At 39.3% G+C, this 12,763-nt stretch overlaps 1 protein-coding gene across 3 annotated transcripts in view; it reads left to right on the top strand.

The window, feature by feature from the left end:
* Positions 1–4,187: 4,187 nt before the first annotated feature.
* The window catches only part of LOC127624210 (E3 ubiquitin-protein ligase KCMF1-like), a 34,772-nt gene continuing 26,196 nt past the window's right edge, over positions 4,188–12,763 (top strand). For 2 of the 3 annotated variants that reach the window (XR_007968133.1, XM_052098930.1), the window contains exon 1: positions 4,189–4,416. Coding sequence is in view for 1 of the 3 variants with exons in the window: in XM_052098930.1 (XP_051954890.1) it covers positions 4,230–4,416 (187 nt within the window). In the remaining 2 variants the exon portion in view is untranslated. Of the gene's footprint in view, positions 4,417–12,763 lie in introns of all 3 variants that reach the window. The other variant, XR_007968134.1, reaches the window with a different exon arrangement.

Raw genomic sequence — 12,763 nt, 5'->3', positions numbered from 1 at the left:
TTTTTGTGATTCTGTTTACCATAGAGTACCAAAGAAAACTTTGGAGTATAATGTAGATACAGTATATGTTATGTTTATTACACTTTAAAAAATAAATAATTAAAAGTACAAATATACCATGGTAGTTCCATGTGTTTTGGACACATATCATGGTAATATGGTATTTGTTCTAAGTGGAATATCGTAATCATCCAGTGCAATGGTAAATAGCAAAGAATTCAATATCCTTGGGCTCTGGAGACATTAAAAGACACTTACATGCTCAAGCTGATGCTCCTTACAAGGCCGCAGACCAGGGAGTCAGTTTGGCCGGTGAAGTGCGGGAAATTCGGCAAGAATGGTTGAACTTGTCGGCAATGCTGATGAAGGTCATTGCTGACTTGGAGGATCTTGCTGTAATATGTAGATCGATCACTGCCATGCAGACAAAATCCACTGAGGTGGTTACAAGAGTTGGGGATGTCGAGAAACGGATTACTGGAGTCATCGGAGATGGAATTGGCTGCTAATCTGCTAGCGACCAAGGCGGATTTGGAGCATGTCTGGGAGAAGCTGGACGATATGGAGAATCAGATTCGGCGGAATAATGTTCCTATTGTTGGAATTCCTGTGGGAGCAGAGGGTCAGAATATGGTGGAATTCCTGGATGGGCTCTTTCCGAGTCTGCTCGACATAACAGGCCATACATAAGCTGGAAATCGAGCGAGCTCACAGGGTTCTGGCTCGTCGATCCGCTGAGAGAGACAGGCGAGGTGTAATGAAGAGTTTCTTGTAAAACCACAGCATTTTCTTGTTCCCAGACTTTGCGAATTCGACAAGAGAGAAACATGATAGATTCAAGGAATGCAATAAACACTTACATCAATGGATGGTTGCTTTTGCACTGATGTTTCCGGCCAAATTGAGAATAGATGCCAAGTATGGCCATAAAACATTCACATGCCCACAGCAAGCTTTGTCCTTCATAAAGTCAATGAAGTAAGTTATTTTGTGGTACTCACATTGCAGCCGAGTGGACCGACTCACTGAACATTCACTTGACTGTTCGAGGAACTGAGCGCCTTTATTGTTTATTTTTGTGCTGGTTCCGCCTAGCGGCTGGAGTTTGTTTATTGGTATAACACACCTTCAAGACAGCGTTGTGGATGAATCTACATGTTCTTTGTGCTTATGAATCCTATTGGTTGGAGTTTATTTTGTGGAGTATTTCTTACAATACATTGGAGTGATTAGGTCATTTGTTGCACTCATGTAGCAGCCGGATAGGCCAGCTCTCTGAAAATTTGTTTGACTGTCCAAGGAAAAATAGCAGCTTTTCATTTTTTATTATTAATTAATTAATTCATTAATTTAATACATTTTTATTTATTTAATTTTGTGCTGGTTCCACCTAGCAGCTGGAGTTTGTTTTTTGAAGGAACACACCTTTCGGGACAGTTATGTGGATGAATCTACATAACTTTGTGTTTCTATGTGTTTATTCTGGCTGGAGTTTGTTTTATAGATTATCATTGGTTGTGTAATTTTGTCTCACAAAATTTGTAAAGAAACACCAGACTTGAGCATTCCGATGGCAAATGTGTTGCGGGGCTCTCATAGGCGTACATGGACTGTTTGAGTTTAGAGGGATGATGCTAGTTGGCACTGTCGTGGGCGAGGTTAACGCGCATGGTTTTTTTTTCTGTTTGTTTGGTTCTGGGGGAAGTTTGGGGTTTGTTTGTTTTGTAATGTTGGTATGTAGTCTTTATAATTGTGTTTTTGACACAGTCTATTTTTCTCATATGTCAAATGGTAATAGGAGTGGATTGTCTCTCTCCACGTGGAATGTGAATGGGTTGGGGCACCCCATAAAAAAAAGGAATATTATTTTTCATCTTAAGCATAAGAAATATGATATAGTGTTTCTTCAAGAAATGCATCTTTCCCCGCAGAAAGCTGAAAGATTTTGGAAGATATGGGGTGGACAGGTTTTCTTTAGTGCTGGCTCAATTATGAGCAGGGGAGTCATTACACTGATAAGTAAACATCTAAAATTAAAATGTCTCAAACAGATTAAAGATAAATTAGGAAGAGTCATTATTGTTTTAGCAAAAATTCAGGAGCAAAGTCTTATTTTGGCTAATATTTATGCACCTAACGTTGATGATCAGGGCTTTTTTATAAATCTTGAAGGGATGTTGCAAGCCGCTGGCACCACTCATGATATAATATTGGGAAGAGACTTTAATCTTTTGATGGACTCAGTCCTTGATCATAGTGAAGTAAAAGTGTGCAAGCCCACTACAGCAACACTGACACTTCACAGGATGTGTAAAAATCTTGGTCTTACAGATATTTGTAGAGTTTTGGAGACTTTTGAACCCATCTGTTTCATCTGTTGTTGACTGCTCAATTTGAAACATTTTAGTCCCAGATCACGCCCTGGTGAGTTTAGAGGTGTTGCCACATTTGGAGAAAAAGAAATAATGTAGTTGGCCATTTAGCAAAATCCTGAATTCCAACAAATGCTAAAGGCTGAACTCAATACAGACCGGATCATACAATATGCCTCATTCTACAAAAAATCCAAAGCACAAGAACTCGTGGAATTGGAAGGGAATATTAAAAGTGCCGAGGCAGAGCTGAAGCGCCGAATGTCGTCTAATGGCCTCAGAGAATTGACTCGATTGAAATACAGATATAATACTATTTTGTCACAGAAGGTGGAGTTTTGGCTATTCAGGGCATGACAGTCATACTTTGAGTCAGGGTACAAAGCAGGGAAGCTTTTGGCTAGATATATAAAGCAGAGAGATGGCTCCGGGGCCAGATGGTTTTGCCGCTGAATTTTTTTGATCTTATGCTACAGAACTGGCTCCACTTTTGCGAGAAGTTTATACGGAATCATTAAAGAATGGAAAGCTTCCCCCAACCATGACACAAACCCGGATCAGTCTGATTCTTGAAAAGTATAAGAGTGACCATCCAATTTCCCTGATTCAATAATTTCCTATAATTACATATATATATTTTACTCCCATCTACTGATGTACTTCAACTTGGGAATTAACATTACTTACATCATATTTTAGGGTAAATATTTTCTTTAGTTCTATAGTTCTTTTGTTTCAGATAAATGATGTACGTTTAACATGAAGAAATGTTGGTTATTAGGGCCAATGAAGGATACGCCTGCATCTTCCGAATTCCTATGAATGAAGGTCGCATTGAAGGCTTCATTGTACGGCTGAAACGTTTAGCCAACATTACCGACAATTTCTGTTGTCAAATAGCCCTTTGATTAGTTTTGTTTCTCAAAATAATCAATCGTTTGCATTCAGAAGAACTTTATTTGTCGAATGGAGTCGTGTGGATTATTTTGATGCACCTTAAATATGCATTTTGGACCGTCAAAAAATTGAGTATATCCACTTGCATTTTTTAGAGGAGGAGGCCTTAATTAAATCCTAAAAGTCTTAAATTCTGTTTTGATTGAGAAAGAAACTCTTGTGGCCTGAGGGTGAGTAAATTATTAGTACATTTTCATTTTGGGGTGAACTATTCCTTTAACAAGTACCCATAGCTCGCGATGGGAGAAAGTTGCCTCTGGATGTTCCTTGGAGGGTACTGAGGCGTACAGGCTACCTATGGTTAGGGGCGTGGTTAGGGCATCTGCTGCCTCCCAAGTACAGCTCGCTGCATCCTGCGGTGGACATCCAACCCGGCCACATCCAAGTGTGACGTCAGAAGCCACGCCCATCCAAGTGTGACGTGAGTGTTCAACAGAGTGAACACAGTAAGTTTAACAAAACACAGAAATAGATAAATAAACGTAACAACATTGTCATCACTTCAGTGTAGGGCTATGTGATTTTTACGTTGACTAGTTAAACATTTAAAGAAATCGAAAAGGAATCGGTCAATCATTCTGAAAAGGAAAAATCAAGATTTTATTTTAATGAGAATGTGTCCAATTTGGGCATGGGCGTGGTGGCTTCTGACGTCACACTTGGATGTGGCCGGGTTGGATGTCCACCGCAGGATGCAGCGAGTACAAACGAGGCCCCTTTGTGCAAAGGGCTTCTAAGCTACACACGTTTACCGCATTTCAAACACCACCACAGCAGAAGAAGAAGAAGAAGAAAAGAAGAAGAAGAAGAAGCAGCAGTAGTAAATGAGTTGGCTCGCCTCCTGGCGGCAGACCGCGACAGCACACGCTCGTCACACACACATTCACACACAGGCGCTTGATGACAGACGGGGAGGGGGAAACGGAGAGAAGTGTAAGCCCCGGATCCATCTTCAAGACAGAAAACAGGGAAAGAGAGACCACGTCCCACTTTTATTTCGTTTTTAGCGGCATCTTTCCCACTCACAGGCGTCAGGGAGCCCGAGGAGGGGGCTGTGTCATTGTCTGTAGGATGTCCCGACATGAAGGTACGTGCGAAAAAACAGACGAGGGCCGCGTCGTTGGGCTTGAACGTTAGGCCAGTGCTGACCCGCGGGTTGCCATGTTTTCAGTTTAAATTCTTCGGGAAAAACTCGTCATGGCGGCCTCCGTGAATTTAGCAGCATTTTATGAACTTATAAGGTGTGAATAGCGCAGAGGGCGTTTTCTCGGAGCGGGGCCTTTGTGCGAGGCCTGCTGCGGCTCGGCAGGTCTGAGTGCGACTGTGTTCCCGCAGGTAGACCGTGGAGAGGTCAGGGCTTCGGTTGGGCCTGCTTTAAGACACTTATTTCACAGTCTTTTTGGTTAAAGTAGCCATGCCCTGCTAGAATGACGGTTACAGGCCGGAACTCAGCCCGGTAACTGGTTATAAATACACTGCGGCCGCTCCGGAGCGCATGTTAGTGTGTTTGTATGTGCGAGTGTATGTTGAGCCGTCTTGAGTAATGTCATGTTTCAGGCTAGCACATGTGAATGACTTGCACGTCTGGATTTAGCATTAGCGGGTATCAAGCCGTAGCAGTGATTGCTAACGGACCTTTTTCTATTGTTTCTGGAAACACGTCTATATTTTTATATCTGGCCGTTCAGAATTTCAGTACATTACATTTAGATATTAGCTTGGACCAAAGAAGATATTCAGCATTCAACTGTTGCCTAGTCTGGCTTTATCATGTGGCTCCAGACACATTTGTGCTGTTAAAAGTCACTTTGGACGATTAAGTGCACTTAAAAGTCTGCAGAACCTCAGTGAGGACTGTCAAGCTAGTAATAATACTTTTGAAATCTTGTAACATTGCCACTGACATTTCATCGACATTGGGGTTGGGATCTCAAACCAAATTGGGTTAAGCACAGGTTACTAACAAAAAGTGCAATAGTATTACCATGTATTTATTAATTTTTTTGGACTTATACCATGGTTCATGAACATGGCAATCATTCAGTGCCGTAGTATAGAACAAACCACCATGGCCATAGCTAGTGGGGTGAAAGGTGGTAATGATTCAAGGGGCCCAAAGGTACAGGGGGACCCAAAACAAATTCAAAACTGTATTTCTTTAATAAGGGGCCCAGAACAATATACTGTCAGGGGGCACAGAATACCTTGCATTAAAAAGAGGCCATCCCAAATGTGTATGACTTTCTTTTTTTCTGCTGAAAACAAAGATTTTTAGAAGAATATTTCAGCTTTGTAGGTCCATACAATACAAGTGAATGGTGGCCAAAACTTTTAAGATCTCAAAAACACCATGGCAGCATAAAAGTAATCCATATGACTCCAGGGTGTGGGTGAGAAACACATTACTATATTTAACAGTGTTACCACTAAAATTCATGGAAATTAATTTTCTATGTAAAATCCCAGGCCGATTTCTCTTCCCAGTCCAGCCCTGGCCACATTGGAGGGTTTTCGAGCATGAACTGCCCGTTTAAGGTCCTGCCACAGCAATCAGATTCAAGTTAGGCCACTACAAAACTTTAATTTTGCTTCGTTAGAGCCAATCAGAGGTGGACTTACTCCTATGCTTTGGATGATTGTCTGTCTGTATAATCTAGTTGCACTAGGGCTGGGTGATATGCCCACTGGTTAGCATTTCCCAACCAGTGGGCATTACTGGGCACATACTTTCATTGGTTAATTTAGAAACACTCACATATTTCTACACTGAGATTGCCTTCTTTCATTGGTTAGTTTAGAAATGCCCACTTATTTCTACACTGAGATTACGTACTTTCATTGGATGGTTTAGAAATGCCCATCCAAGTTCGACAACACCCATTGTTAATGTTCTGCAGAGATGGAGTTATTTTTGAAATCCCAGTTGAACATTGCATAATACTAAATAATTTCTCTGGGGCATGTCAGGTTGATGTTATAATATAATCCTGAATTATCATTATTCTGATTATTAAATTTATGTTATACAAAAGTCATATATTTATTTCCTGTTTACTTCACCTCCACCTGGGGCTTTTATTTTGACACCAAAAGTGCTGTTGTATTTACTTCAACTTAAAAAGGAGCTTTTATTGTGACAAAAAAGGCAGTGTGTATTTAGTTTACAATGTTCAGCATTTCCTGAAATGCTGAAATCTCCTTTTCTGTTATTCTGTGCCTTGTTTGTAGATTAGTAAAATAACTCGTAAATCTTACTAATGTTTGGAACTGCACGAATGCTTGCTTTAATTTCACAATACACGTGAACTGATCTGAGAGCGCCGCCATGTGCAAGCACACAGATCAGCGCTACTCCGGTTTGTTCTTAATCACACACAGACCGTGTTTATCTGTCTTTAAATCACAGCCTATTGCGGATAAATAATCACATATGACCAATTTGCCATTTTGATGTTATTTTGTTTAATTGTGCAGCCCTGAAGGATTGTGAAATGTCTAATCATGCGCTCCTTATGAAACTTAATGGCCAAATGAAAGCACATTGAAATCATTGCGAAATTAATGATATTGGTGAATTTGACATCATCAGCTAAATTATCTCGATTATATCGTTAATAGTAGACATATAGCCCAGCCCTAGCTTGAGCTTCAGCTCATGGACTGAGGACCAGATGTTCTCCTTTAGTATATTCTGGTTGAGAGCAGAATGAATGTTTCCCTCAATTATTGCAAGTCGCCCTGCCATGAAGCAGCAAAGCATCCCCACACCATTACACTACCAGTAGTACCACTAGAATTGTGGAATTCTGTGTTTGATTTACCCCAGATGGTAATGGGACCCCTGTCAAAAACTCAGACGAGTCTTAATGTTCTTCTTGGTTAGTAGTGTTTTTTGCCTCGACACTCTTACATGGATGGCATTTTTGGCCAGTGTCTTTCTGTTAGTGGACTCATGAACAGCGACCTTTATTGATGCGAGAGAGGCCTGCAGTTCCTTTGCTTTTTTGTGACTTCCTGGATGAGTCGTCGCTGTGATCTTGGGAGGAATTTTGGAAGGCCGGCCACTTCTGGGAAGGTTCACTACAGTGTCAAGTTTTAGCCATTTGGAGATAATGGCTTTCACTGTGGTTCTTTGTAGTCCCAGAACCTTTGGCTTTGAAACCCTTCCCAGACTGATGCATTTCAATCACTATTTTCCACATCATTTCTGGAATTTCTTTTGACCTTGGTGTGAAACTTTTTAGCCAAATTCATGCTGCTGGAAAAGTTCTATTTAGGTGTTGATTTGATTTAACAGGGCTGGCAGTAATCAGGGCTGGGTGTGTCTAGTCCAGCTGAACCCCACTATGAATGCAGTCTCATAGATTTGGGGATCTGGGGGGTAAATACTTATTCACAAAGGCCAAGTTTGTATTGGATAACCTTTTTGCTTCAATAAATAACATTATCATTTAAAAACTGTATTTTGTATTTACTCGGAATGCCTTTTTGAATGTTAGATTTAGTTTTCATTTTTGGAATAATTTAGTGTAAGAAGAAATCAGGATGGGGCAAATACCAGGGGTGCACCGATCGATCGGCCACTGATCAAAATCTGCCAACTTTTGTCTTAAATCCGTGATCTGCCTATTATGCTTAGATTTAGGGCCTATCTTTTTTGCAGCAAGCAGGGAGTCATACGTACACTGCTACTCTAATGAATGAGTGCTTTCTCAGTTCTTGATGCATGACTGAGTGGCCTTTGGAGGTTGAGATGTCAATTCTAAGCATTCACGAATTTAAACTTACATAATGTCTGAAATTCACATGAATATGCTGTTTAGTTTTTAAAAATGTGTAAGAATTACATGCGTATGAATATTAGGTTGCCCATTTTCTTGAGTCATTATGGTAGTTATTCTGACTCGTTGCACAGCGAGTAGGATGAGGATAAAGAGGCTACTAATGGGTATAAAATTTAATTAAAACAAATAAACATGCAAATACAAATCTGATTACACTTGACGTAACATGAGTCCTGACAATCAGACGTTGTGTGGAGCGATAGAGACCGTTTGAGCAATCTTGAGCACTTTCAGCTTCACTGCCTTCAATATGTTCACTCGCGGTGTCAATCAAACATGCAGCTCTCCAAATGCTCTCAATATCTCATCAGTCACTCATCTCTGCACTATTCTGTGAGGATCCCAATTTAAATCAGATCAATGTTTATCAAATAACTTCTGAAAACATGGATTTAACCACTGATGTCATATGGATTACTTTTATTTACTTGCATTGTGTGGACCTACAGAGCTGATATATTCTTCTTAAAATCTTGCATATCTAGGAGTGAGTAAAATATGAGAGAATTTTCATTTTGGGGTGAACTATTCCATTTTCCAAGACAACATGGTACTTAAATCTGTATAATGTGATGACAGAGGTTGTTTTTATTTAGGGTGTTGTTAATATTATTGATATGTTCATTGCTTGCTTTTTATGTCTGTCTCTCAAAACCTAGTGAACTGCCGCGCTAGACAGCATCTTTGTGCATCATATGTGCCCAAAAGCGCAGTCTAGATAGGCGTCTAATTGGGTTTCAAGACATTTCAAATATGATTGGACAAGTTGATAATTGCTCAAACTAGTTCTGTTTGCCTGGCTGGTGTCTATTTAACGTGGATCAGAGAAGTTGCTGAAACATTTAAATTTTTTTAACAATATGATGGGTTTGAGAATTAAGAATATAAATGGTCTTTTGTACTTTAACTTGTACTTAAGCTTCAGAATGTTTACCTTCTCTTGTGGTGTGACTGAAAGCATGTTGCATCAGCAGTGTAAGAGACATGGGTTCAGATCCCGCATTGAAACCAGGAAGTAATTACTTTCAGTTGCATTTTTCCTTTTAACATTAAGTTTTTACTCCACTAATAGATGGTTAGGTTTGGTGATGGGTTAGAGTGTACAGTTTATAAAATCTATATTCCTCTTCACTGTATTACAGTCTGTACACATGAAAACAACTCCCTTCACAACTAGGGTTATCACGATTATCACTATTTGTGGTCAACAGATATATTGCAGAGGCCGATATTCAGATTTTTGTAATTATCTGCACTGAAAATCGCCGCCTTGCATGTAATCGACCAGTCACGGTTCGTTTTGTTGTTAGGTGCCATCACGTTACTACAATAATAGACCGGTGTAACACGGTCTCATTTAAACGGTCTGCATATCAGAGCTGCGGCTGATGCGTTTGAGCTCATAATGTTAAAGTGCTCACCTGTTTCATTCTCCCTCACTCTCCTCAACAGTTCTCTATAACTTTTAAATATCTTGTCTAATGATAAAAAGGCAAATATCTAGGGATGCAACGATACCGTTTTTTCAAAACCGATCCGATACCAAAATTCTGAGTATCGGCGATACCGATACCAATCCGATATCAGTGGTGTTTTTTTTTACCTTCAAAACTAAAGAATGTATACAATTCACTTGGTCATTAAGATTTATTTATATTAGGTAAAGAAATGTATACCAAATCTGACTGCACATTACTTGATGAAAAAGGGGACAAAATGTATGGCTGAAAACTTTAAGAAAACTGAATGATGCAGTAGCAAAATTAACAGTAATTTCAACACTTACTAGTTGTATCACAAACAAACTTAACAATATTTACTGCAATTATCAAATAAAATTATTTTCTGAATAAAATCCAAAAAGTAATATTCTAAATCTAGTGAATCTTAAATCTGAACGGTAGCAAGCTGCAACACAGTGCTTATTATAAAGTATACCTTACACCTAGAAAACAAACACTAATATAACAACCAAGACAAGTATAGACTTCACCAGTAACATAAACCTGCTTCAGGATTCACTTGATCATCATTGGCAGGTTTTTTTTTTTAGGAATATTAGCATTTCTGCTCTCTCTGCTTTTAGTCGGTTCCTTCTTTCATCTAGAATGTTGGAGGCAGTGCTAAACAGTCTTTCACTCTCAACACAGGTACAGGGGGCAGAAAGAAAGGCTGATGCAGTAGCAGCAAGGGCAGGGAAACGAAGCTTGTTCACTGCCCAGTAATGGAATGGGTTTTCAGACCGTGGGATAATTTGCTCTGTCATATACGTTTGTATTTGAAGAAGAGCACTCGTGGTAATTATTCCTCCAGGTTCTTCTTGCTTCTTGAGAACTTCATCAAACATCATCATGAAGGTGCTCTTGCTTGTGTGTCTGCTTGACCCGCTTGCTTCTGCATGAGAAACCTTCTCTGCTGGATCTGCTGCAGCAGCTAAGGCAGTAGTTGTCCTCCTCTTCAGTGCATCTTCCATCTTCTCGACCTCTTGTATCAGGGCATTTTTTGCATGCCTGGCAGCGTCTGCATTTGAAAAGCATCTGAGACAAAACATGCAGAATAAATAGTCTATTTTTATACAAACGTTACATGGTCATTATACAGCTATATAAAAGTTGTCATTTATCTTTATCCTTTTTATTTATTTATTTTTTAATTTTTGGAATTGTTTCTTAAACTAATTAAAAATGAATTTATTTATTTTGTTTTACGATGAAAGTGCAACTGTCAGTGAAATTATTTACAGATGCATTCTGATAAAATTCCAAGCTGCAGTGTAATTACTTTTCTTTTTATTGGTTGCTGAAAAGTTACTTACAAAATAATTATTTCTTTTTTTCTGAATAAATAAAGCCTTATTTGATGTCTCAAAACCACAGACAATTTTCATATATTGGTCAGACATAACAAATTTAAATTACAAACATGATGCAACTAAAATAAATAATTTTATATAAAGGCCAAATTTGATCATATATAATACAATTATAAGTGGTCGTAATCTGTCATCGTTCAATGACTTAAAAAAAAAAAAAATCTTCAGGATGAAAAAACAAATTATATATAATGTGATTAATGCATAATGCTTCGGACGGCTTCACATTAAAACGAACGTAAATCTGCAGAATATGGAAAGCATTCCTAGCCGTTATTTTAGCATAAAAGTTTAATGACAGAGTTAATGACTAAAACTTTTTAATTAATTAAACGAAACTGATAGAAACTTGAAAATGTTTTTTAATAATAGTTATAATAGCCTAATAATATGAATCTTATTTACAATAAATGAAGAACGTTGTCATCGTCAAAACTTTATAATGGAAAATATATTTTATCGTGCAAGTGACATTTTATGTGTGTGCATAGACTTTTAGCTTACCTGTCTTTGTACCGTGGGTCAAGTAAAGTGGCAACGGAGTAAAGTCGTTCATTCTCGATGTTACCAAATCGTGTACTTTTCGTTGACTGCTTGTACAGTAGTGTACTTTTCATTGTTTTAATCCCTGTGTCTGTGTCTCTCTCCTGAGACAGCAAACGCTTCAGAACTGAAATTGTTGGAATGACATCCGCTGTGGTTGAACTGGATGAGCTTATGGTTCGCGTCAGTTCTTCAAATGGTGACAGTACGATCATTGTTTTTCCAGTAATGCCCAGTGGTTTACAGTCAGCACTGCAGGCAGCTCGTGGTCGGCAGCAAAGAGCATAAGGTTCAGCTTCTGTTCAAGGATGCTCTGAATCATATAATATGTACTGTTCCATCTAGTTTTAACGTCTTGCTGAAGACGTTTCAGGGGCATTTGAAATTCACGCTGAATGTCCCCCAATCACGAGTATGCTAATGGGGAATGTTTGAAGTGCCCCACAATTTTTCTGGCACTTGCAATTGCGTCAATCAAGCTTCGTTGGGACAAAAGTCCGTCGTTAACAGCAAGCTGTAATGAGTGCGCGACACAGCCCAAACTAGGGACTCCCAAATCATCCATCGCTTTCTTCATATTGCTGGCATTGTCCCTCAAAATCACATGCACTTTGGATATAGGGATTTTCCACCCATCAAGCATTTCTTTGATTGAATCTGAAATCACCCTGCTGGTGTGTGACCCTCTCATTTCCTTTACGTGTAGCACAGCGCTCTGCAAATCATAACTATCATTCAACCAATGTGCCGTTAAACTAAGAAGGGACATGGGGCACACGTCGGAGCTCCAAATATCTGTAGTCAAGCTGAAGGCCTGCACATCTTTTAATTGGTCTGCAACGTGCGAGGAAACTCTGGAATACAGCTCAGGCAAAGCGGTCTCAGAAATGTATGTTCTAGATGGCAAACTATATCGTGGTTCCAGATGTTCCATGAGGCGACGGAAACCCGTGTTTTCGACAACAGAGAGGGGCTGATCATCTAGAACAATGAATTCAAGTACCTTTTCTGTTATTTTTACAGCTTTACTATTCTGATGTGGAAGTTTTTCTTGCCTCTGAAACGCATCTGTCAAGGTCAGACTGCTTTGAAAAAGACTTTCTTTTTCCGTTTGATTTGCGCGAACTCCTCGTGTTCTTTTGTGTGATGCTTCTGAAGATGCTTGATTACATTTA

Source organism: Xyrauchen texanus, chromosome 3 (assembly GCF_025860055.1).
Source record: "Xyrauchen texanus isolate HMW12.3.18 chromosome 3, RBS_HiC_50CHRs, whole genome shotgun sequence".
Classification (NCBI taxonomy): domain Eukaryota; kingdom Metazoa; phylum Chordata; class Actinopteri; order Cypriniformes; family Catostomidae; genus Xyrauchen; species Xyrauchen texanus.
Note: the sequence above shows the minus strand (reverse complement) of the source record. Positions and strands in the feature narration are given on the sequence as shown.